The following is a 27,221-nucleotide window of genomic DNA, read 5'->3' as shown; positions in this document are numbered from 1 at the left end:
ATTGTCTCAGCCTCAGTGTCATGGTCAAGAGACAGTGAGGGGTGGGAGTGCCCACAGGAAATGTTGGGGACATGGGCACAAAATATCCAAATCTGCATTAAAATGGACGCCTACCCTTCCTGCAACAGGCCTCAGGCTTCTTTCTTTATTTCCAGTATTTGGTTTTGGGATTGGGATAGGTTTAATATTCTTCCATGTACCGAGATCCAGTGAAAAGCTTGTCTTGCATTTTGTTCAGACAGATTACACAGTGCTTTGAGGTACAAGAAGGTAAAACAATAACAGAAGGCAGGATAAAGTGTATCAGCCCCAGAGAGAGTGCAGTGCAGGTAAACAATAAAGTACAAGATCATAATGAGGTAGATTGTGATGTCATCAGTGCATCTTATGGTACGGGTGGGGGGGGTTGGTTTCCATGACGATCTGAGCCATTTCCACAACACTCGTGCATTTTCTTGTCGTCACGCACAAGGTCATAATGCGGTCGATTGTGATGTCATCAGTGCATCTTATGGTACGGGTGGGGGGGGTGGTTTCCATGACGATCTGAGCCATTTCCACAACACTCGTGCATTTTCTTGTCGTCACGCACAAGGTCATAATGAGGCAGATTGTGATGTCATCAGTGCATCTTATTTTTCTTGGGGACTGTTAAATATTTTGATAACTGCCGGACGGGAGTTGTCCACTACACAGTCCAAGGTCTGTGCTCGTCTCTGTCGAAGAGGGGAGTACCTTCTTACTTTGTGTCTACAGTATTGTTTGAAATTCTGTTGTTTTCCCATGGAACATCCTAATGAACCGCTGTAAACTTTCAGCACTGCTGCTCCTTGGCCTGTCGGCTGGTGGGGCTGCAGTTGCCTTCAGCCTGTGGGCCCGCAGGAAGAATGCCAGGAAGGGCCCCCTCAGAGGGGAAGCTGAACTAGGAGCAGAGGCGGCCCAGCAGGAAGTTTGGGGAACGGTGCCCAGTGTTGAGCAAGTGGAGCCTGAAAGCGGGAGATGCTCTGGTCTCGCAGTCATACTCGAGACAGATCTGGAGTATGGAAGCTCAGATCCAGAGTTTAGTGAGTCGGAAGATGAAATGGGAGATCTGTGTCCAGGTGAGAATAATCTGTATTTACAGGCAGGTTATTCAGAGCTCAGCACTGGGAATCTGAATATAGAAACAGGGAGCCAGAATATGGCTGATAATATGGAAGAAAGGGACAAAGGAAAGCAGCATGGAATTAGTCCTCAAGAACAGCCAGGTGGAAAGCCAGGTCCCGAGTCAGCCCTCAGGAATTTTCTTCCAGATGTGGCCAGCCCAACAATGACCCAAGTGGGTGAAAATAAGGATACCGGCGATAAGAACATGATAAATGAAAACCACAATGAAGGAATGGTTGCAGAGGAGAAAGTGGAAAATGAAAACAAAGACAATGTAATTGTCACAGAAGAGAAAGTGAGATGTGACAGTGAGGATCAAGAAGTGGGTGGCGAAGAACAAGTGAAGAACGATGAAGAGAGCCCAGATTGTGGAACAGGTGACGCTCCAATGGTGCTGATGGGAGAGAGAAGAGTGCCGTTGAGCAGAAGTCTTGAATCTGTAGGAGAAAAGCCGATATTTGAACAAAGAAGGTCCATGGAGGTGAGATCGGTGGAGCACAGGAAGAAACTGAACAAGAGAGGAGATCCACCAAGAGGTCAAAAATTCAATACAGATTGGCAGAGATGTGGACAGCCAGAACGCAGAGATGAGGAAGTGGATTTCACAATTTATAAACCGGTGGCTGAAGATATGACACTACGATCAGGATTCGGGAAAGAGGAGTCAGTAGCTGTCACAAACGACACAGAAGTTTCGAATCCAAATTCTTTCATTAAAGCTGAAGGTAAAAGTTATCATATAAGTGTGTGTGTGTGTGTGTGTGTGTGTGTGTGTGTGTGTGTGTGTGTGTGTGTGTGTGTGTGTGTGTGTGTGTGTGTGTGTGTGTGTGTGTGTGTGTGTGTGTGTGTGTGTGTGTGTGTGTGTGTGTGTGTGTGTGAGAGAGAGAGACAGAGATAGAGAGAGTTTAAGAGAATAAATATAAATGCATAATTGCTGTATCAAGTTTTTATATAAAATAGTGTATTTTCTTGGTCATCTGCTGCTGTCACCCATCCACTTTAAGGTTCGATGTGTTGTGCATTCAATGTCTTGTTCTACACACCACTGTTGTAACACATGGTTATTATTGTTACTGGTGTCTTCCTCTCAGCTTGAACTAGTCTGGCTATTCTCCACTGACCCTTTTAATTAACAAGGTGTTTTTGCACACACAACTGCCACTCACTGGATGATTTTGTTTTATTTTGCACCATTTTCTGAAATCTCAAGAATCAGAATCAGAATCAGGTTTATTATCACCAGCATGTGACGTGAAATTTATTAACTTAGCAGCAGCAGTTCAATGCAATACATAATCTAGCAGCGAAAAGAAATAATTATAAATAAAATTTTAAAATAGTAATAAATAAGCAAATCAATTACTGTATATGTATATTGAATAGATTTTTATAAAGTGCAAAAACAGAAATACTCCTCATAAAGTATAGCCGCTGTCTTGCCTTTTTTATAACTGCATCGATATGTTGGGACCAGGTTAGATCCTCAGAGATCTTGAAACTGCTCATCTCTCCACTTCTGATCCCTCTATGAGGATTGGTATGGAGCCTAACCCTACCTCTTACCCTTCCTGAAGTCCACAATCAGCTCTTTCGTCTTACTAATGTTGAGTACCAGGTTGTTGCTGTGGCAGCATTCCACTATGTGGCATATCTCGTTCCTGTACGTCCTCTCGTCAACCCCTGAGATTCTACCAACAATGGTTGTATCATCAGCAAATTTATAGATGGTATTTGAGCTATGCCTAGCCACACAGTCATGTGTACATAGAGAGTAGAGCAGTGGGCTAAGCACACACCCCTGAGGTGCACCAGTGTTGATTGCCAGCGAGAAGGATATGTTATCACCAATCTGCACAGATTGTGGTCTTCTGGTTAGGAGGTCGAGGATCCAACTACAGATGGAGGTACAGAGACTGTTGTGCTTAAAATTTCCTGGAGATCATTAGTTTCTGAAAAACAGAAAGCACTCCACATGGCACCAACAATCATTCTGTGGTCAAAGTTACTTAGATCACATTTCTTCCCCATTCTAATATTTGGTTCTGAACAACAACTGAACTTCTTGAACATGTCTGTGTGCTTTTATGCATTGATTTGCTGCCAAATAAATGGCCGTTTTGCATAATCTTTCTTTTTTGCTCCCACTCACTTGCCCTCCTCCCTTTTTGAACTCTCTCAAAGTAATCTGAGCCAGCCTTTTAAAGTTTAGCTTTATCTATCACACATTCAGTGAAATTATGGAATTATGATGCAGTGGCCATTACAGAGACTTCGCTGGCACCAGGGCAAGAATGGATTCTCAATATTCCTGGATTTCAGTGCTTTAAAAGGGATGGAGGGGGAGGGGGGAGGGGGGGGAGGGGTGGCATTGCTGGTCAGGGATACTATTGCTAGTAGGCATAGGACAATTCATTTGGAGTACAGGACATCTCAAAGAGAATAGGATAACAACCCCTGTCCACAAAAGAAGCTTCAATGTTTGATAATTCCTGCTCCTATTTACTAGCCAATACCTCCTGCTAAATATTGTGTGTTTGAGGTCTATGAAGGTATGGTGCTTCCTATGGTTGAATTGTGTTCTAATTATATTTCAGCTCTCACACAAAGAATAGCTACTCTTGTATGAAAATCTGAGAAAACAAACCTCTCGGAGAATTGTCTCAGAGAAGCATATACGTAGTAGAAGAAAATATAGTGGTAGTAGTGCTATGGGTTCTGATCTGGATCAGGAACTTTCAGTGAGTGGACTTGGTATTGGGAGTTTTTATTTGGAGTCTCCCCAGCAGTTAGGTGAGAGAAGTTATTGGACACAAGAAGAATGGAAAGTTAACCAAGGGACTAAAATAGCAGCATTATAATGCCACTGTTCCAATTTGAGACAAAATATTAATGCAAGAACAAACTTGGAAAGAAAAACTAAGAAGGAAAGGGCTGAGAGTGAACTGATAGTCCTTAGAGATTATTTAAAAACACCGAATAGCTCAGTAGATTAAATGTTATTTAAATAACATAATTAAATATTCATTGTAATGCTTTGCTGTCACTGATTCACTTGTGCATTATACCTCATATTATTACCAATATTTTGTTCAACACTACATTTTACCTTTTTTTCCAACACAATTTCTTTGATATTCACATTCAAAAATGTATTTACACACAGAGAGTGGTGGGTGGGTGGAACGCACTGCTGGCAACAATGGTGGAGGCGGATACAATAGGATCTTTTAAGAGACTCTTGGATAGGTACATGGAGTTAAGAAAAATAGAGGGCTACATCATAGGGTAATTCTAGGCAGTTTCTAGAGTAAGTTACTTGGTCGGCACTACATTGTGGGCCGAAGGGCCTGTAATGCGGTATGGATTTCTATGTTCTATGTTCTATGTTCTACAGCTACAGAAATGGTGGGTAATGTAGCAGGATCCTCTTTTGAGTCAGTATGGGTGGAAGTCAGGAACAGGAAGGGAGCAGTTACTCTATTGGGGGTATTCTATAGGCCCCCTGGTAGCAGCAGAGATACAGAGGGGCAGATTGGGAGGCAGATTTTGGAAAGGTGCAAAAATAGCGTTTGTTATCGTGGGTGACTTTAACTTCCCTAATATTGATTGGCACCTGATTAGTTCCAAGGGTTTAGATGGGGCAGAGTTTGTTAAGTGTGTCCGGGATGGATTCCTCTCACAGTATGTGGACAGGCCTACTAGGGGGAATGTCATACTAGTTCTAGTACAAGGTAATGAACTGGGTCAGGTCACAGATCTCTCAGTGGGTGAACATCTGAGGGACAGTGACCGTTAGCATTATCAAGGAAAAGGATATAATCAGAGAGGACAGGAACATTTTTAATTGGGGAAGGGCAAATTATGAGGCTATAGGCTAGAACTTGCGGGTGTGAATTGGGATGATGTTTTGCAAGGAAATGTTCTATGGACATGTGGTCGATGTTTAGAGATCTCTTGCAGGATGTTAGGAATAAATTTGTCCCGGTGAGGAAGATAAAGAATGATAGGGTGAAGGAACCATGGGTGACAAGTGAGGTGGAAAATCTAGTCAGGTGGAAGAAGGCAGCATACATGAGGTTTAGGAAGCAAGGATCAGATGGGTCTATTGAGGAATAGAGGGAAGAAATTGCTGAGCCTCTGGCTAGGATCTTTATGTCCTCGTTGTCCACGGGAATGGTCCGGAGGATTGGAGGGATGCGAATGTTGTCCCCTTGTTCAAAAAAGGTAGTAGGGATAGTCTGGGAAATTATAGACCAGTGAGCCTTACGTCTGTGGTGGGAAAGCTGCTGGAATAGGTTCTTAGAGATGGGATCTATGGGCATTTAGGGAATCATGGTCTGATCAGGGACAGTCAGCATGGCTTTCTGAAGGGCATATCGTGTCTAACAAGCCTGATAGAGTTCTTTGAGGAGGTGACCAGGCATATAGATGAGGGTAGTGCAGTGGATGTGATCTATATTGAGTTTAGTAAGGCATTCGACATGGTTCCACACGGCAGGCTTATTCAGAAAGTCAGAAGGCATGGGATCCAGGGAAGTTTGGCTAGGTGGATTCAGAATTGGCTTGCCTGCAGAAGGCAGAGGGTGGTGGTAGAGGGAGTACATTCAGATTGGAGGATTATGACTGGTGGTGTCCCACAAGGATCTGTTCTGGGACCTCTACTTTTCCTGATTTTTATTAATGACCTGGATGTTGGGGTAGAAGGCTGGGTTGGCAAATTTGCAGATGACACAAAGGTTGGTGGTGTTGTAGATAGTGTAGAGGATTGTCGAATATTGCAGAGAGACATTGATAGGATGCAGGAGTGGGCTGAGAAGTGGCAGATGGAGTTCAACCCAGAGAAGTGTGAGATGGTAGACTTTGGAAGGACAAACTCCAAGGCAGAGTACAAAGTAAATGGCAGGATACTTGGTAGTGTGGAGGAGCAGAGGGATCTGGGGGTACATGTTCACAGATCCCTGAAAGTTACCTCACAGGTGGATAGGGTAGGTAAGAAAGCTTATCGGGTGTTAGCTTTCATTAGTCGAGGGATAGAGTTTAAGAGTCGCGATGTAATGATGCAGCCCTATAAACTCTGGTTAGGCCACACTTGGAGTACTGTGTACATTTCTGGTCGCCTCACTATAGGAAGGATGTGGAAGCATTGGAAAGGCTGTTGAGGAGATTTACCAGGATGCTGCCTGGTTTACAGAGTATGCATTATGATCAGAGATTAAGGGAGCTAGGGCTTTACTCTTTGGAGAGAAGGAGGATGAGAGGAGACATGATAGAGGTGTATAATATAATAAGAGGAATAGGTAGAGTGGATAGCCAGCGCCTCTTCCCCAGGGCAATACTGCTCAATGCAAGAGGACATGGCTTTCAGGTAAGGGGTGGGAAGATCAAGCGGGTTATTAGAGGAAGGTTTTTTACTCAGAGAGTGGTTGGTGCGTGGAATGCACTGCCTGAGTCAGTGGTGGAGGCAGATACATTAGTGAAATGTTAGAGACTACTGGACAGGTATATGGAGGAAATTAAGGTGGGGGCTTATATGGGAGGCAGCGTTTGAGGGTCGGCACATCATTGTGGGCTGAAGGGCCTGTACTGTGCTGTACTTTTCTAAGTTCTATGTTCTGTGAAATGTGTTATCCTGTGTCAATGAGTTAATTGAGGCACATGATTTTCGTTCTGGGCTGCATTGAAATACCTCTGAAAACCAAGGATTCTCTGCTGGACTGTTCCCTTCCCCTCCCTTCCATATCCCCGACGGTTACCTCGCCTGCAACTGAAAGTGTTGGCATGCATCCATCACCAACATTGCATGCCCACAGCTCACTGCCCTGAAGCCGAACATACTTGGAACTTGACAGGAAACTGGAGAACCCAAAGGAAACCCACGCAGCCACAGGGAGAACGAAGAAGCACCATACTGACAGCTGTGGGAATCGTACCCCAGTCCCCGTAATCTTTGATGCCATTGTCATTAGACCATAAGATATAGAACCAGAAGTAGGCCATTCAGCCCATAATGTCTGCTCTGCCATTCAATCATGGCTGATCAATTCTTCCAGTCATCCCAACTCCCCTGCCTTCTCCCCATTCCCTGTCATGCCCCAGCTAATCAAGAAGCAATCTATCTCTGCCCAAAATGCACCCAATGATTTGACCTCCACAGCAGCTTGTGGCAACAAATTCCACAGACTTACAACCATCTGACATAAGTTATTTCTCCACATCTCTGTTCTTAATGGACATCCTCCAATCCTGAAGTTGTACCCGCTTGTTCTAGACTCCCCTACCATGGGGAAGATCCTCGTCACATCTACTCTGTCTCAGTCTTTCAGCATTTGATAGTTTTCAAGGAGATCCCACTTCATATTACTAAATTTCAGTGAGTACAGACCCAGAGACATCAAACGTTCTTTGTATGATAACCCTTTCAATCTGGGAATTATCCTTGTGAACCTTCCCTGGATCCTCTCCAATGTCAGCACATCTCTTCGAAGATGAGGAGCCCTAAACTGTTCACTATTCTCAAGGTGAGGTCTCACCAGTGCCTTATAAATCCATAGCATCACATTCCTGCTCTTGCATTCTAGACCTCTTGAAATGAATGTGAACTTTGCACTTGCCTTCCTCACCATCGACTCAACCTGCGTTAACCTTTGGGGTGTTTTGCACAAGGGCTCTGAAATCCCTTTGTATCTCAGGTGCCTCATCTGTGGCACCTTCTCAAAGGTCTTCTGAAAGTCCAAATATACAACATCCATGACATCCCCTTTATGTATCCTACTTGTAATCTCCTCAAAGAATTCCAACAGCAGGATTTTCCCTTAAACAAACTTTGATGACTTTATCCAATCTTGTCCTCTGTCACCAACTACTCCATCGCCTCAAGTTATAAGGGGGCATTGGGAGTGGACCCAAATGCAAGACACAGACACTGAAGTACTAGGAACAGGACAAGGAACTTGGAATTAGAAGCCTGGGCTAGGACTCCGAGCCAGAGACTGGATAGGGACCCGGAACCTGGGTCTTGACTCGAGCTCGGACCCCGGATCTAGGCGCGGACAAGATGTGGCTACAGAACTGGACTTGGAACTCCTGCACAGGACGAGGCTCCTGGACTGGACGAGGGATCCCCAGCACCGGGCTGGGCGAGGTACTCCTGGGCAGGACGTGGAACTCCAGGGCAGGACCTGGCTCTTGGACTAGGCTAGGTTCGGCTCTTGGTCTCGGCTCAGTTAGGCCCTTGGGTATGGGCCGGAACCCTTTCCAGGATGCAGGGCTGGGACCCGTTCTAGGACGTAGGGCCGGGATGACTGCCGAGAGTACTTGTCGAGGGAAGTGCCGAGGATAATTGGCGTGGTCACTGCCGAGGATCCTTGATGAAGTGGCAGGCGAAAGTTGCAGGCGAGGTAACCGTCGGGGATATGGAAGGGAGGGGAAGGGAACAGTCCAGCAGAGAATCCTTGATTTTCAGAGGTATTTAAATGCAGCCCAAAACGAAAATCATGTGCCTCAATTAAGGCACCCAATGGAACAAGGGAAAACTGAAAAACCGGGAATAAGGATCGATGAACCAGACCATGAACCGGAACACAGATTTCACAGACCGGACTATGACACCTCATCCTTAACAATTGACTTTAACATCTTCCCAAACACTGACGTCAGACTCACGGGTCTATAACTTCCTGTCTGCTGACTTCCTCCTTTCTTAAAGTGTGGAGTGACATTTGGAATTTTCCAGTTCTCTGGCACCATGCCAGAGTCCAGTGATTTTTGAAAGATCATTCCTAATGTCACCACAATCCCTAATGCTACCTCTTTCAGAACCCTAGGGTGCAGTTCATCTGGACTGTGTGACTTGTGCACCTTCAGGTTTTTTAACTTACTGAGCACCTTCTCTCTTGTAATAGTAACTGCACCCACTTCTCTTCCTTCACACACCACATGAGGCATACTGCTAGTGTCTTCCAGAGTGAAGACTGATACCAGAGTCTGACTACAACTAACTGTTTTCTAAGATGCCTTTAGAGAACACCTCAGTGATGCTAAAGACCTACACAGGCGAAAAAATGTCCCGCAAGACAAACTAAAAGTGAAGGTAGTCTGTGAAGGCCAAACACAGCAGTTAGAGCTTTATGTATTGAAAAGTGGATGGCCAGCGCTTTCTGAATGTGAATGGTTGAGAAAAATCCAACTAGACTGGCACTCAATCAAAGCTCTCAGTGTGACATCAACAGACAATGGCAACTGTTCACGATGTGGGGATTTCAAGGTGAGCATCAACCCTGTGTTGCGTACTGTGCAGTATCCCCTGCCACAAATAGAAGACATTTTTGCATCTTTGGCAGGCGGGAAGAGGTTGTCAGAGGTTGACTTGTCACAAGCCTATCTGCAGATGGAGATTGAGCAGTCAAGCAGGAAGTTCCTCACAATATCACTCACAGGGACTGTTCCAGTCTGTCACGCCAGCCAAGAGCACACCTGAGTCGATTGCATCCAACAAGACGGTCACATTACAGTCACCGGACTTACCTCTCAGTGATGACCATGTCACTGACAGCAACGTGACACTGGAAACCGAGAATGTTGTAGCAAACAAGACAGCTACGAAACCCAATGTCACTCCATAGGTCCAGAGGCGCTACTCTGAAAGAAATAGAGAGATACCCAAAAGACTGAAACTTTAGAACTGTTAATTAGTTAAAAACTGTTATTGTGAAAGCATCTTTATTTGGAATCTGGGTTTCCGAAAGGGAAACTTAATGTTTTGTACATACAGAGCTCTTTGGTTTTGCTGACGTTGAATGAGAAGTTGTTGTTATGGCACCATTCATCTAGATTTTCAATCTCCCTGTAAATTGATTTCCCACCAGCTTTGATTCAGACAACAACAGCGGTGTTGTCAGCAAACTGGAATACAGCATTGGAGCGATCCTTGGCCTCACAGTCATAAGTATAAAGCGGGTAAAGCAGGGGATGAAGCACACCGCCTCGTGGTGCACCTGTGCTGATGGCGATTGTGGAAGGGATGCTGTTGCCATTCTGAACTGACTGGGGTCTTTTCGTGAGGAAATTGTGGACCCATTTGCACAAGGAGGTGTTGGAATTTATTGATTAGTTTTGATGCAATGATAGTGTTGAACACTGAGCTGTAGTCAATGAAGAGCATCCTGCTGTGTGCATCTTCCCAGTCCAGATGTTCTCAGGCTGAGTGAAGAGCCAATGAAACAGCATCTGCTGTGACCTGTTGTGATGGTGGGCAGACTGGAGTGGATGCAAGTCACACCTCAGGCGGGAGTTGATATGTTCCAACACCAGATGAAGTATGGTCCACTGAATGATAATCATTGAATCAGGTTACCTCGTTCTTCTTGGACACCAGTTTGACCCATCCCTTCTTGAAGCTGGTGGGTACCTTAGACTGACACAGCAAAAGGTTAAAGATAACAGTAAGTACCAGCCAGCTGATTCGCACAGGTCTTTAGTATTCGGCCAAGTACACTGTCTGGACTAGTTGATTTCCCTGGGTTCACCTTCCTGAAGGATGCTTTCACGTCAGTCTCAGAGACTGAAATCATGGGTCATCAGGGGCTGTGGGAGTCCATAATAGTGCCTCTAGTCCATCTGGGAGTGAAATCTCAATAGTTATTAGAGTGAGTTAAACTTTTAGTACAACATTCTCCACCAAAAGGCCTGTACTGTGGTTTAGTGTTCGTTCTCATTTCTTGTAATTTCATGCCTTTTCCTGCACATTAACATCCTTTCCCTGCCCTAGGCACCTGTTCCCTGGCTTCCTAACTCCCAACCGTTTACCCCTACTTCACTCTCCACTTGCCCGTCCCATTCCACCCTCCCTCCCTCTGCCCTTCATTACCCTCCCACCCTCCACTTCCCTTCCAGCAACTCTCTGACTGATGTGTCCTCTCTGTTTTCCTCACAAGACTTGTTCGTGGATGAAGGTATTAGAGCCATGCGCAGAGGGAGTCATCTGCTGAAGGTCAGGTCTCCCTCATGGATGAGATTCCGCTTGTACAAGCTGCAGAAGGACTATCAGACAGTGTGGTACAGCTCAGAAAAGATCTGCAAGTGGGCCAGGAACCAAACCTGTGAGTGTTGTGCGAGACTTGGAGGGATGGTGGGATAGGAAGTGCACTTAAAGAAAGTTGAGAAACGTATTTGTCCAAGGGGCCACAATGCCAGTGATTAGACCTTGATTCATCGTACCACACCACATTGAAACCAGTAGATTTGCTGCCCCAAGGAAGCTGTGATCTGGACAAAAGCAGCAGAATAAAGAAAATACAATTTATTTTATTTTATTTTGAGAAACAGCACAGAACAGGCCTTTCCGTCCCAACACCCACCTATTTTACAATAGCCCAATGACTGGACAATTTACAATGACTAATTCACCAACTAACCGGTACGACTTTGGACCGTGGAGGAAAGCGCACCACCCAGAGGGAACCCACTTGGTCACAGGGAGTACCTGTAAACCCATTACAGACAGTGTCAGAATTGAAATCTGAACTCCGATGCCCCGAGCTGTAATAGCATCCTGGTAACTGCTACACGAGAGAGATGCCCATTAAACTCTGTGCTGTCTGTGTGGAGTTTGCACGTTCTCCCTGTGAACGCACGTGTTTGCCCTGGGAGCTTCAGTTTCCTCTGACTATTTAATATTTTTTTTACTGTTACACGTAACGAGATGTAGTGTGAAACCTTGTTTTCTTGATCACTTTACACTAAATTGGACTTTGCATTTTTTTCCTGTTTACAAAATAGCCTGTGCCTTTACTCCTTTAACCAAAGTGCATGAGCATACCAGTCCCTACCCAATATTCCATCTGCCACTTCTTTGCCCATTCTCCTCATCTGCGTACTCTTTCTGCAGACTCTCTGCTTCCTCAATTCTACCAGCCCCTCTGCCTATCTTTGCATTATTGTCTGCAAACTTGGCCACAAAACCATCTGGTACATCATCCAAATCATTGACATTCAACGCGAAAAGGAACAGTTCCAACTCTGTCCCCTTTGGAACAACACTGATCACTGGCAGCCAACCAGAATAGGCCTCCTTTTTCCCCAATCTCACACTACTCTGACAATCTCCTGTCTATGCTAGTGGGCTCTTGGCTTCTTAAACAGCTTCATGTTCAGCACCTTGTCAAATGACTCAAGAAAATCCAAGTAAATAACATCCACTGACTCTTTTGTCTCTCCTGGTCAATTGAACTTATCTACCTCAGACCTTTCAGTTTCCCAAGTACCTTCTTCTTGGTAATATCAACTTTACTCACTTCATCTATGGTTTGCTCAACCTGTCTTCATAGACATGCTCTCTGGTCTAGGCAGTATCCGGGTAAATCTCTGCTCCCTCTCCAAAGCTTCCTATAATAAGGCAGCTGAACTGTGTCCGTGGGATAGAAGCTATCCTTGAGCCTGGTGGTTCCTGTTTTCAGTCTTGTTTATTTTGATGGGAGAGGGGAGATGCGTGCATGTCTGGGATGAGGGTGGTCTTTGAGTAGACTGTATGTTTCCAGCAACTACAGAATCTCTTGTGTTTATTAATCTGAATCTGAATATCTCATTCTGATCTCTGCTGCTGTTCTACCTCAAACCCACCCCGACCCACCCGACCCCCTGCAGTCTCGATTTATGACATCGAGGAGGTGAGGGCAGGTCACCACTCAGAGGTGACCTCGGAGAATCGCAGTGATTACAACTTCAGCATCATCTTTAAAGGAAGGGAAAAGAACTTGGACCTGGTGGCCAACAGTGCCATGGAAGCTCAGTACTGGATTGATGGCCTTAATAATCTGAAGATGTACTACACCAGAAGGGAACGGAGAGAGCAGGTCTGGATGGGACTGTATCGCACTATTTGGGTTTGGATGGGACTGTATCCCACTGTTTGGGTTTGGATGGGTCCCTATCCCACTGTTTGGGTTTGGATGGGACCCTATCCCACTGTTTGGGTTTGGATGGGACCGTATCCCACTGTTTGGGTTTGGATGGGACCATATCCCACTGATTGCATGTGGATGGGACCAAATGGTTACACGGAGGTAGTCATACCTAGGCTGTCGGAAGCAGTTCATTGGGTGACAGTCAGAGGGGGGAAAGTGAAGGTGAGCAGACAGGTAGTGCAGAGCACCCCTGTAGCCATTCCCCTGAATAATAAGTTTACCGTCCTGGATACTGTTGGCGGGGACGACCGAACAGGTGTGAGGCACGGTGGCAGGGCCTCTGGCACTGAGACTGACTTGGTGGTGCAGAAGGGTGGGACGGAGAAGAGGAGAGCTGTCGTCATTGGAGACTCTATAGTCAGGGGAGCAGACAGGAGATTTTGTGGATGTGAGAAGGACACCCGCATGGTTTGTTGCCTCCCGGGTTCCAGGGTCTGGGATGTCTCTGACTGGGTGCACGACATCCTAGTACGAGAGGGAAAGCAACCAGAAGTCGTGATACATGTAGGGACCAACGACTTAGGCAGGAAGAGGGATGAGGTCCTGAAGTGTGAGTTTCGGGAACTAGGCAGAAGGCTGAAGAACAGGAGCTCAAGGGTGGCGTTCTCAGGATTGCTGCCAGTGCTACGTGACAGTGATGGTAAGAATTGGAGGAGATGGCAATTGAATGCGTGGCTGAGGTGTTGGTGTAGGGAGCAGGGTTTTAAATTTTTGGATCATTGGGATCTCTTCTGGGGAAGGTGGGACCTGCACAGATTGGGTGGGTTGCACCTGAACTCGAAGGGGAGTAATATCCTTGCAGGTCTAGTATTAGGTAATGAACCGGGTCAGGTCACAGATCTCTCAGTTGGTGAGCATCTGGGGGACAGTGACCACTGCTCCCTGGCCTTTAGCATTATCATGGAAAAGGATAGAATCATAGTCATAGTCATACTTTATTGATCCCGAGGGAATTTGGTTTTCATTACAGTTGCACCATAAATAATAAGTAGTAATAGAAATAGTAATAGTAATAACGCTGTTAGTAAATAGTAATAGTCATGGAAATAATAAATAGTAATAGAATAGTAATAGAGAAATAGTTAAAGAAGTTAAATAGTAATATGTAAATTATGAAAGAAGTCCAGGACCAGCCTTTCGGCTCAGGGTGTCTGACCCTCCAAGGGAGGAGTTGTAAAGTTTGATGGTCATGGCCAGGAATGACTTCCTATGACAGTCTGTGCTGCATCTCGGAGGAATGAGACTCCGGCTGAATGTACTCCTGTGCCCACCCAGTACACTATGTAGTGGATGGGAGACATTAACCAAGATGGCATGCAACTTAGACAGCATCCTCTTTTCAGACACCAGCGTGAGAGAGTCCAGTTCCCTCCCAACAACATCACTGGCCTTACGAATGAGTTTGTTGATTCTGTTGGTGTCTGCTACCCTCAGCCTGCTGCCCCAGCACACAACAGCAAACATGATAGCACTGGCCACCACAGACTCGTAGAACATCCTCAGCATCGTCCGGCAGATGTTAAAGGACCTCAGTCTCCTCAGGAAATAGAGATGGCTCTGACTCTTCTTGTAGACAGCCTCATGTTCTTAGACCAGTCCAGTTTATTGTCAATTCGTATCCCCAGGTATTTGTAATCCTCCACCATGTCCACACTGACCCCCTGGATGGAAACAGGGGTCACCGGTACCTAGCTCTCCTCAGGTCTACCACCAGCTCTTTAGTCTTTTTCACATCAGGGAGGACAGGAAAATTTTTAATTGGGGAAGGGCAAATTATAAGGCTAGAACTTGCGGGTGTGAATTGGGATGATGTTTTTGCAGGGAAATGTACTATGGACATATGGTCGATGGTTAGAGATCTCTTGCAGGATGTTAGGGATAAATTTGTCCCGGTGAGAAGGATAAAGAATGGTAGGGTGAAGGAACCATGGATGACAAGTGAGGTGGAAAATCTAGTCAGGTGGAAGAAGGCAGCATACATGAGGTTTAGGAAGCAAAGATCAGATGGGTCTATTGAGGAATATAGGGAAGCAAGAAAGGAGCTTAAGAAGGGGCTGATAAGAGCAAGAAGGGGACATGAGAAGGCCTTGGCGACTCGGGTAAAGGAAAACCACAAGGCATTCTTCAATTATGTGAAGAAAAAAAGGATGACAGGATTGAAGGTGGGAATGATTAGAGATAAAGGTGGGATGATGTGTCTGGAGGCTGTGGAAGTGAGCGAGGTCCTCAATGAATACTTCTCTTCGGTATTCACCAATGAGAGGGAACTTGATGATGGTGAGGACAATATGAGTGAGGTTGATGTTCTGGAGCATGTTGATATTAAGGGAGAGGAGGTGTTGGAGTTGTTAAAATACAGTAGGATGGATAAGTCCCCGGGGCCTGACGGAATATTCCCCAGGCAGCTTCAAGAAGCGAGGGAAGAGGATGCTGAGCCTCTGGCTAGGATCTTTATGTCCTCGTTGTACATGGGAATGGTACCGGATGATTGGAGGGAAGTGAATGTTGTCCCCTTGTTCAAAAAAGGTAGTAGGGATAGTCCAGGAAATTATAGACCAGTGAGCCTTACGTCTGTGTTGGGAAAGCTGTTGGAAAAGATTTTTAGGGATAGGTTGTATGGGCAATTAGAGAATCATGGTCTGATCAGGGACAGTCAGCATGGCTTTCTGAAGGGCAGGTCGTGTCTAACAAGCCTGATAGAGTTCTTTGAGGAGGTGACCAGGCATATAGATGAGGGTAGTGCAGTGGATGTGATCTATATTGATTTTAGTAAGGCATTTGACAAGGTTCTACACCATAGACGTATTCAGAAAGTCAGAAGGCATGGGATCTAGGGAAGTTTGGCCAGGTGGATTCAGAATTGGCTTGCCTGCAGAAGGCAGAGGGTGGTGGTGGAGGGAGTACATTCAGATTGGAGGATTGTGACTGGTGGTGTCCCACAAGGATCTGTTCTGGGACCTCTAATTTTCGTGATTTTTATTAATGACCTGGATGTCGGGGTAGAAGGCTGGGTTTGCAAAATTTTGCAGATGACACAAAGTTTGGTGGTGTTGTAGATAGTGTAGAGGATTGTCGAAGATTGCTGAGAGACATTGATAGGATGCAGAAGTGGGCTGAGTAGTGGCAGATGGAGTTCAACCCGGAGAAGTGTGAGGTGGTGCGCTTTGGAAGGACAAACACCAAGTCAGAGTACAAAGTAAATGGCAGGATACTTGCTAGTGTGGAGGAGCGGAGGGATCTGGGGGTACACGTCCACAGATTCCTGAACGTTCCCTCACAGGAAGACAGGGTAGCTAAGAAAGCTTTTGGGGTGTTAACTTTCATAAGTCAAGGGATAGAGTTTAAGAGTCGCGATGTAATGATGCAGCTCTGTAAAACTCTGGTTAGGCCACACTTGGAGTACTGTGTCCTGTTCTGGTCACCTCACTGTAGGAAGGATGTGGAAGCGTTGGAAAGAGTCCAGAGGAGATTTACCAGGATGCTGCCTGGTTTACAGAGTATGCATTATGATCAGAGATTAAGGGAGCTAGGGCTTTACTCTTTGGAGAGAAGGAGGATGAGAGGAGACATGATAGAGGTGTACAAGATAATAAGAGGACTAGATAGGGTGGATAGCCAGCGCCTCTTCCCCAGGGCACCACTGCTCAATGCAACAGGACATGGCTTCAAGGTAAGGGGTGGGAAGTTCAAGGGGGATATTAGAGGAAAGTTTTTCACTCAGAGAGTGGTTGGTGCGTGGAATGCACTGCCTGAGTCAGTGGTGCAGGCAGATACACTAGTGAAGTTTAAGAGACTACTAGACAGGTATATGGAGGAATTTAAGGTGGGGGCTTATATGGGAGGCAGGGTTTGAGGTTCGGCACAACATTGTGGGCCGAAGGGCCTGTACTGTGCTGTACTATTCTATGTTCTATGTTCTCAGCTATGCCACTGTTTGGTTTTGGATGGGACTGTACCCACTGTCTGGGTTTGGACGGCAGCCGCATCTCTAAGGCTGCAGTCAGAGACTCTTGTCTGGTTTTTCAGAGGTGAATGGGATAGCAATACCATCCAAGGAGAAATTGAACTTTTCCATGAGTCTACCTTTCTTTAACGCCAGACACCTGGAATTCTCCGGCTTAAAGCTCAGCCACTCCCTAAAGCCTTCACATCCTCCCTGTAACGGGGCAATCAGAATTGCACACAAATCAAGGTGTTGGTATTTAGCAGGGCCAGAGGTACAAGAATATCCAAAATACAAAGATTACAGGGAGAAGGAGGGAGAATAGAATTGAGAGGGAATAATAAATCAGCCATGATTGAAGATTGTAGCAGATTTGATGGACCAAATGACTGAATTCTCTTCCTATATCAACTGGAAAACACTTTTAATCCCCTCAAATCCTGTAGACTGAAGGTCAGGCATAAAAATTTCAACCCATTCTTATCACAACCTTATCATAAATAAGCAGTCACGGTAGTAATCAGCACCAGCGATCACCCATCGGGGTTCAAATCCCACCGTTTTCTGTAGGGAATCTGTACCTTCTCCCTGTGACTGCGTACATTTCCTCCGGGTGCTCTGGTTTTCTCCCACATTCCAAACACAGGTGGGTTAGGGTTAGTGAGTTGTGATCATGCTATGTTCATGCCAGAAGCATGGCGAAACTTGTGGGCTGCCCTCGGCACATTCTCAGATAATGCTGGTCATCGAGTGAAAATAACACATTTCACCGCATATTTCCGTATTTCGATATCCTTGTGAAAGATAAAACTAATCTAAAGAAACCATCATCTTAAATACTGTGTGGATAAATACTGATTTTGTTGTTTGTGAAGCGTGAGTTCGTCATGACCGAGGATGTCTTTCCATTCATCCTGATGTCACTGGGAGGGAACATTTTCAACCAAGAACACAACAAGGTTTACCCAGTCATGACGAAGCCACTGAATCAAAACTATATTTCTTTTTCTCAGAACAGCTACATGGTCAGATATCAGCTGGAGGGTCCCAACAGAGTCAAGGCCTACGACAGGTACTGGTGCCAATTCTGCAGATGACATAAAGTGCATATACAATATATAGTTAAACATACAGCAGTATAAGGCTGCTGACGCTGTCATAAATAGTGTGCTCTGTGTGGTAGCAGAGTGTTCAGAAGTCTCTCAGTACTGGGGACGAAGCTGTTACTGGTCCCAAAGTGAAGTCAGGGGTAGACAGGAGGCATTTGGCCGGCTGCTATTCATCAGTAACTCACTGAGTACAAAGGTTGTGATGTTATGTTTCACCCTTGCTGAGTTTGCACATGGGCTATTGTGGTCACCAATCTTGGTCACCCTGCTGCGGAAATAATGAAATTAAGTTGCACAGATCGCGGAGGAGATTTACAAAGATGTTCTCAGGACTCAAAAGTCTGAGTTATAGGTTGGACAAGCTGGGACTTTTTTCCTTAGAACACAGGAAACTGAAGGGTGATCCTGGAGAGGTGTATAAAATCATGAGAAGCATAGTTACAGGAAATGCACACAGTCTTTTCTTGAAGGTTAGGAAATCAAGATCTCAAGGACATAGGTTTAAGGTGATGGGACAGAGATTTAATATATATACAAAGGGCATAATTTTCAACTGGAGAGTGGTCTGTATAAGGAATGAGCTGACAAAGGAAATGTTTAAAGTAAGTACAGTACATTAACCACTCGTACAGCTACACAGACAGGAAAGTTTAAGGGAGATATGGATCAAACGATGACAAATGGGAGTAGATTAGATTGCAGTCTTGGTCAGCATGGACCATTGGATCGAAGGGCCTGTTTCTGTGTGGTGTGATTCGATAACTCTGTGCCATTGCTAAGTCTTTATGGAGTTTAGTAAGGTTTGATAAGATTCCCCATGGTCAACTCAGAAAGTCAGGAGGCGTGGGATCCAGGGAAACTTGGCTTTATGGATTCTCATTTGTATTGCTCAAAGAATGCAGAGGCTGGTTGTCGTTGGATCGTAAACTGCCTGTAAGTCGGTGACCAGTGATGTTCCACAGTGATCTGTTCTGAGACCCCTGATAAGAGGCAGAGACAGAGTCCACAACCCGAGACTTTTCCCAGTGCATAAATATGATGGACAGAACTCTCAGATGACTGGAGGAATGTATATTTGGGGAGTGGGGAGCATGTCAGAACCCCTTCCAGGGGTTGTGTGGTTGAGTAGAGGCAGGTACATTAGCGACATTTAGGACACATTTAAATGTGAAATAAAAATGGAGGCCTCAAGGACGTCATGGAAGTTATAAATAATTCGACCTTTACAGCAAGCTGACACTGCTCCATGCAAACCTACTGTTGTAGATTCGGTTTTCTTTTCAGCTGGAAGGTGTGTTTGGAACTGACGGTGAGGGTTTGGCAACTGGTTAACGAGGAGACTGTCACCGATTTTTCACCTGAAGATGTGCTCGATGCTGGGGAGGCCAGTGCCCGTGACAGAGCTGGCTGAGTTTACAACTTTCTGCAGTTTTTTCTGATCCTGGGTAATGGCTGCTCCATAGCAGACAGCAATGCAACAAGCTGGAAAATTCTCCACCGTACATCTGTATGAATTTGCAGAAGCCTTTGATTACACACCATGTTCATAGCAACATGCACCACAGAAACAGGCCCTTCTACACGTTAACTCCTGACAAACAGCAGCAGAAATTGAACTCTGACCTTAGAGCTGATGCTGCAAAGTGATTGCATGAACTGCTACACCACCATGAGGCGAAGTGAAGATGCAGATTCCAATGCTTTTAAGATTTTCCAGAAGACTGGAAATTTGCAAACATCACTCAACTCTTCAAGAAGGGAGAAAGGAAGAAGTAAGGAAATTATAGGCCATTTAGTCTGGCTCAGTGGTTGTGAAGATGTTGGAGTTGACTGTTAAGGATGTGGTTTCAGGTCATTTGGAGGCACATGATAAAAGAGGTCGTAGTCAGCATGGTTTCCACAAGGGAAAATCTTGCCTGACAAAACTGCTGGAATTCTTTGAAGAAGTAACTAGCAGGTTTGACAAAGGGAAATCAGTTGATGTTGTGCATTTGCATTTTCTTTTTTTTTAAATACTTTATTTACAATTTTCAGTTTTACAAAGACAAAATAAAGACATTCAAAACAATACAAAGGAAATACAGCTCCAAGTGGAGCACAGACAAAACAAACCAAGACTAAAAAAAAACACAAAACAAAAAGGCTGCCAGACTATTTCCAAGATTACCTAAATAAACTTTCAGAGAAAGAGTTAACACAATAGTGATATCACGGAAGCAATGTAAAGTAAAATGAATAAAGAATCCGGTTAGGCTCCTCACCCACTCATGAGACTAGACGGTCAAGGTCACGATGTATGTGAGGTAATATGACATGAGCCAGAAAGGGTCTCCATATTCTCTCAAATGTATTCTGTGTACTGGGTTTGTGCAGACGCAGTCTTTCCATTTGTATAATAGACAACATCTGCTTGAGTCAGTGTGTGAAGGTGGGTGGAGTATTAGACTTCCAGGTCAGAAGAATAAGTTTCTTAGCCACCACCATTCCGAGATGCAGAGTAATCTGCATGTCGTGCGGCAACTCAAGAGCCTCTGCAGAGCATCCAAAGATGGCGAGCTTGTGATTGGGCTGAATGTCTCTCGAACAGACTTTTGACAGCCACTCAAAAATTGCAGTCCAAAAGTTGTATAACGTAGGGCAAAACTAGAAAAGATGTGCTAGTCAGCCCTCAGCAGAGTGGCACTTATCACATTCAGGAGACACAGATGGGAAGATGCGATTCAGTTTTGTTTTTGAATAATGCAATCTATGCATCACATTGTACTGGATTAACCTGTAGCGTGAATTAATAGAACCACAGTGAACCCGGGACATTGCCTCCTCCCAAAGTTCCTCTGATATCTCTGAGTTCAAGTCCCTGGCCCAGGCTTCCCTAATAAAATCTGCAGAAACCTAAGGAGTAAAGCAACTCACAAATTTTGATATTAACTGTTTGGAGTCTGGAGGGAGCAAGAGGTTTTCAAGAAAGGGATGGGTGGTGGAAGAAGGCTCGAAGTGTGGTCACTTTTCCTTAACGTAGTGTCTGACTTGGAGATAGCAAAAAAAATGTGAATTTGGAAAGTTAAGCTTAGTGCTTAATTGCGTGAATGATGCAAACTGGCCGTCGATGTACAGATCTAAGAAAGTTTTGATACCCCTCTCTCTCCAGACTGCAAACACCCCGTCTGATTATCCAGGCTTGAATGAATGATTTTGACAAATGGGAGCATGTGTGGAAACACCGGGAGTTTGGTAAATCACTTTTATCTGGTTTCGTATTCATAAAGCGTTCTTTAAGGTAAAGTTTTGTTGGATTAGCTTGTCTGTTGAAGCATAAGTGGAAAGCAGGAGAGCGGGAAGTGAAGAATATTTAACAACAGAGGCTTCCAGCTCTGGCCATAAAGGTTTTTCTTGGGTCTCAGCACCTGCACATTTCCAGTATGTAAGAGCCCTGGAGTTAGCTGCCCAGTAGTAATGTTTGAAATTTGGCAGACCAAGACCGCCCTTCTTAAGAGGTTTGTGGAGGTGAGCCTTGGATATCCTGTGTGATTTGTAGCCCCACACAAAGGGCAATATGATAGAGTCAAGTTTCTTGAGAAATGATGCACTTAAATATATAGGCGGGTTTTGAAAAAGATATAGAAACCTGGGTAGGCTCACCATTTTAATCATATTTACCCGTCCAATCATGGATAAGGGCAGTGTCCTCCAGGACTCGATATTTGTTCTGAGTTTTTCTAATGATTCTATAAAATTAAATTTGAAAAGATGCTTTGGGTTCTTAGTCAGTTTAATCCCCAAGTAGGTGAAACAGTCCTTCCCTACTCTAAAAGACAAATTGCTCAGGGAGTCTTCAGTAAATTAATCCACTAAGGGCATGAATTCGTTCTTTCCCCCATTTATGGTATAGACAGAAATACTCCCCAAGGAATTTATATATTCTAGTAGGATGGGAATAGAGACCGCTGGGTCGGCTAGACAGACAAGGAGATCCTCTGCGTACAGAGTCACGCGGGTCTCAATATTGCCCAACTTGATACCTTTAATGTGTGTGTGGCCCCTAATGCCAATTGCCAGGAGGTCCAGCGCTGTGTTAAACAGCAGTGGGGACAATGGGTCCCCTTGGCGAACACCACATTGCAGAGAGAACGGATTGGATTTATCCCCATTTGTGAGAATGAAGGATTTTGGATTAGTATATAATATTTTGACCCATTTTATAAAAGTGTTGCAGAATCCAAACTTCTTGAGTGTTACAATTAGATAGGGCCACTCTATCATATCGAATGCCTTGTGGGCATCTAGAGACAGTATAGCAGCTCTATCTTTCCCATAATCGGCATACAAAATATTGAGAATTTTGCGGACATTACAGAAGGAGTACCTGCCCGGGATGAATCCCGTTTGGTCCGGATGAATAATATTTGCTATATGCTTACCGAGCCAATTTGCTAACACTTTTGTAATTATTTTCAGATCATAACTTAGCCTATAGCTCCCAGGGTCCATTTCATCTTTATCTTTTTTTAATAAAACACAGATATTTGCTTCACTGAGAGAGGGTGGGAGCCTCTTGTTTTTGAAGGTATCCCGAACCATTCTGAGCAAAGTCGGTGTAAGGATATCTCGGAAGGCTTTGTAGAACTCTGGCCCGAACCCGTCCGGTCCAGCTGCCTTGTCGGTGGGAAATGCTGTGATGGCATCCTGTAACTCAGAGAGCAAAAAATCCAAATCCAAATTCTCCCTGAAAGCTGCATCTAACTGTGGGAAGTGAAGCGGATCAAAAAACTTCTCAAAATCTTCCTGTGTAGCTGTTGATTTAGAGGTGTAAATTTCTGAATAGAACTCACTAAATTGTTTGTTAATATCCTTTAAGTCCATAAGCATCAGGCCAGATTTGGATTTTATTTTGTAAATGGCTCGTTTTGCTTGTTCTCCTTTTAACTGCCTTGCCAATAACTTCTGTGGTTTGTCACCAAACTCAAAGCATCGCTGTTTAAGTTGAAGTAGTATGTTGCCAATTTGTTCCCCTAGAATGGAGTTGTATTCGTATTTCAATTTGAGAATGTTGTTATAATCTGATTGGAGCAAAGAGTTTTTGTAAGCCTGTTCAGCCGCTAGTAATTCTTCCTCAATCACTTCCAATCGACTTCGTTTAGCCCTTTTCAGAGTTGCTTCATAAGAAATAATTTGTCCTCTGATATACACCTTAAGTGTTTCCCACAGTGTTGAGTAATTGACCTCGCCATTGTTGTTGGTCTCAAGGAACTGCGAGATGTGTGTCATAATTGTTACGTACCCCGTAACTGGGTTGCCAAACCAGCAGAAATGGATCACTCAGTTGGAGTCTGGAGTACTAGAACTAAGAAAGTTTTATTAAAGAAACAAGCAACACATTAAACGAAAGGATAATAAATGCAACAGTTCAGCGATGATAAACGCACATGTGCACAGAATTAAGATAACAGCATCAATCAAGCTCTATCGTTGTCTAGGGGTAAATGACCAATTTGAAAATGATTCAAAGTTCAGTCCAGTTGGTAGTTCAGTTCGCAGTAATCGTTGCCATGGCGGTGGACAACGTGGGGGAAGAGAGACAGAGAGAACAACTCATCATTCAGCACAGCTTCACTCACAGACCGGCGGGATGGCTCACGAGCAACTTTTGGGCGGGTCCTTGGTGATGTCACCTGAGGTCACCGACTGTGACCCCTCCTCCAGATGCGGTCGATCCTCTGCAGTGAACCCGGCACCCAGGCAAGGGCGGACACACACCGGGTTCCCGCTGATCATACCTTTCCACCCTGGTCGTTGTCTGGTACTTCTCACCCACTCGTGAGAAGCGTACCGCTTCCAGGGTCTCGTTACCTCGGGTGGCGTGTGTGTCTGTCTTAGCGAACCTGTCCCTTTTTATCCCCCTGCTGGGGTATCGCCTGTCCATCACTTCAAACAGTTCAGGGTTCAAAGGGGGGAGCCGCTCCAGACAGCTCTCCCTCCCACATCCCTTCATTACACATCTCCAGACGCTGCTCCATTGTTCCTTATCTCTCCTTCCCCTGAGGGCAGGTGGCAGACCAACTGCTGATGCCACTGATGCTAGCCCAGGCCAGCAAACATCTTAATTTTATGTGTATTCTCGTAACATAATGTATTCTTTAAATGCCTGATCCTTGAGCAAAAAGGGATTAAAGTGCCAGTTATAGGGAGAGACGATTGAAGATTGAGACTGACAGGACTATGGTCAGATATTATTATGCTGTGATATTTGGTGTGGTCAATATTAGAGATTAATCTGGAGTCGACTAAAAAAGAATCCATCCGTGTATATGATCTGTGTACATGGGAATAAAAAGACATAATCACCGTCAGATGGGTGTTGTAGTCTCCAAATATCCATCACCTTCTTCAGATTTCAATGACTTCAAATGTGCGAAAACTTTACCTCGCTTTATTGGGTGACCGAAACCGCGCACATTCCAAGAGACCAAGGACATTTAGTCAAGAGTATTATTCATTTGTGGTACCTTTTGCATTGGAATGAAACACAAACTTAACATTCAGTCTGGCAGCCAGCAAAAAACCAAAAAAAAACATGAACAGTTAATAACTTTGTGAACAAAACCCCCACCCATTGCTTCCCCAAACGAAGCAGAGTTGCCCTCATCCTAATCTGGGACCGCCGAACAAAAGCGGAGAAAAACACCTCCAACTAACAGCCCCTCATTGGCACACATAATAAAGAACAAATTGAGGATAGAAAAAAGAACTGCCATGATTAAAGTCCGCTCACAGCACGTTTAGACTCACTTCATTTATGTTGTGAAAAATAGCCTTTCGAAGTTTTTGATCTACAAAAGTCTTGGCTTCATCCGGGATGCTGAATACTTTTACTTGCTCTTGGTGATGAACATGGCGCCTGGCCGGGAAACGTAGCGAATGCCGGACCTCCTTCTCCCTCAGCAGTTGCAGCACCTCACGGAAACTCCGCTGTTGCTCCATAACCTCCGCGGTGTAATCGGGGAAGATTAAGATTCGATGACCTCTGTAATCCATCGAGAATTGCCTCCCGAGCCGCAGAATCTTTTCTTTCTCCTGTGTGAAATGCAGTCGTGCAATGATTGTGCGGGGCCTTGAGCCTTTCGGTGGTTTAGGCTGTTGTGTGCGGTGCGCTCTATCGATAACGACCGGCTTGGTGAAGTTGTCATCCCCCAGCAGATTGGGGATCAGGTTAGTGACAAATTCAGTCAGCCTCCCTTTCTCCTCGCCTTCTGGGACGCCAACAATCTTTATGTTATTGCGTCTGGATCTCCCTTGCAGATCTGAAAGTTTGGCCCACAGCCTTTTATTTTCTTGCTGCAGCTCTGCGACTGAAGTTTCCATGGCGTGGATTCGCTGCTCGTGGTCGGCGGTCTGATTTTCGGTGCTCGACAGTATCTCAGTGAGTGATTGCTGGATGGACAACAGACTCTGGAAACTGTGCTCAAACTTGTCAAACCGCTCGTTGAAGGACTGCAAGAGCTTGTTTGATATTTTCTGCCAAATAAGAGGAAGCTCGTCTTCCTCTTCGGCTGACGACATGCCTGGAGAGTTCTTGCTAGCGTGGTCCCGGCTAACGTTAGCTGCAGCATCGGGTAGCGGGCGAGCGGCTTCCTTCCCGCTTCGTGCTGTTTTACTGGGCATGTTCATGTTACACTTTTTGGTGGCATAAGAGAGAAACAAACAACGGAGTTCTTGCAACAAAAATTGAGAGTCAAGCGTTCAAAAAGGCAGTTTTAACTCGTAAAGTTTGGTGTGCAATGAGGAGCTTGAAAAACACGTCTATACTGCACGCATCTCACTAGCGCCCCATGCATTTGGATTTTCAAACGACCTTTAACAAGGTGCCACACATGAGATGAGGCTGCTAAACAAGTTAAGAGCCCATGGTATAACAAGAAAGATACTAGCATGGATAAGGCAGTATCTTTATCAGACTGGCAGGAGACAAAGAGTGGAAATAAAGCGAGCCTTTCTGGTTGGCTGCAGGTGGCTCGTGGTGTTCCACAGAAATCTGTGTTGGAACCACTTTTTTTAAACTTCATACATCAATGACCTCCATGAAGGAATTGATGCCTGAAAAGTTTGCAGAAGAGATTTACCAGTATTCTGCTCAGACTTAGGGGCCGGAGCCACAATGAGAGATTGTATAAATAGATTTTATTCACTGGAATGTATGAGATCAAGGGACGACCGGATGGAAGAGTTGAAGAACATAAGTGGTGTAGACAAAAAAAAAGACCATTTTTCCCCCCAAGGAGATAGTGCTGCAACAAGAGGGCATAGGTTTAAGATCAGAGCTGAGAGATTTATAAAGGACATCAGGGGCATCTTTTTCATGCAATGAGTGGTGTGTATTCAGAATGAGCTAACCAAGATTGTGATTGAGAAGGGGCATTAGCATCATTTAAAAGCGTTGTGATAAATACATAGAAAGGAGAGATCTCGAGGGCCATAGGTCAAACAGAGACAGATAGGACTATCTTGGACAAGATGGGCCAAAAGGCCTGTTTCCCTGCTGTTCAACTGTTCCCAGAAGTAGTTCAAAGTTTGGCCAGAACTGGAGGTGTGTGGAGATCATGGGAGAGTTGAGGAAGCCTCAGAAGATCTTGTAACAGGCTAAACCCCCGAGACAGGCACTCACTGGCCATCTTGATGAGGGACTCAGTTGGCCACAAGATTGATTTGCTCAGAACGGGAATCGGGTTTATGATCACTGTGTGGCAGGGGTTCTTAATGATGGATTCCACCTTCTTGAAACACTGCTGACCTCAAGGAGAGGACTGGTGTGTGTTCCCTCAATTTCCCATTCCTGAAGTCCACCATCACTTTCTTGGCCTTGCTGATATGGAAGGTTACTCAATGAACTGTGGCAGGCTAACCTGTGTGTCTGTTATCCCTTCCTTCAAGCTGTCCGGACTGCTCACGTGCTGCAAGATCATCCATTGCAGCAGGTTTGAAGGTGCCACCAGCAACCAGCTCCTGGATGAGATAGTATCCTTCATGGAAACTACGTTCGATAAACTGGTGCAGGACTCAGGTAATTGG

At 45.0% G+C, this 27,221-nt stretch overlaps 1 protein-coding gene across 1 annotated transcript; it reads left to right on the top strand.

Annotated features, from left to right (window-relative positions):
* Positions 1 to 595: 595 nt before the first annotated feature.
* On the top strand, positions 596 to 27,219 carry LOC134338096 (uncharacterized). The gene is made up of 5 exons (XM_063033632.1): positions 596 to 1,871; positions 11,079 to 11,243; positions 12,787 to 12,995; positions 18,063 to 18,121; positions 27,084 to 27,219. Exons 1-5 carry the CDS (start codon positions 797 to 799, stop codon positions 27,166 to 27,168), a joined length of 1,593 nt encoding a protein of 530 aa, XP_062889702.1. The 5' UTR covers positions 596 to 796; the 3' UTR covers positions 27,169 to 27,219.
* Positions 27,220 to 27,221: the final 2 nt, after the last annotated feature.

Source organism: Mobula hypostoma, chromosome 26 (assembly GCF_963921235.1).
Source record: "Mobula hypostoma chromosome 26, sMobHyp1.1, whole genome shotgun sequence".
In the NCBI taxonomy this organism is placed as follows: domain Eukaryota; kingdom Metazoa; phylum Chordata; class Chondrichthyes; order Myliobatiformes; family Myliobatidae; genus Mobula; species Mobula hypostoma.
This window is presented reverse-complemented; position numbering and strand designations above follow the sequence as displayed.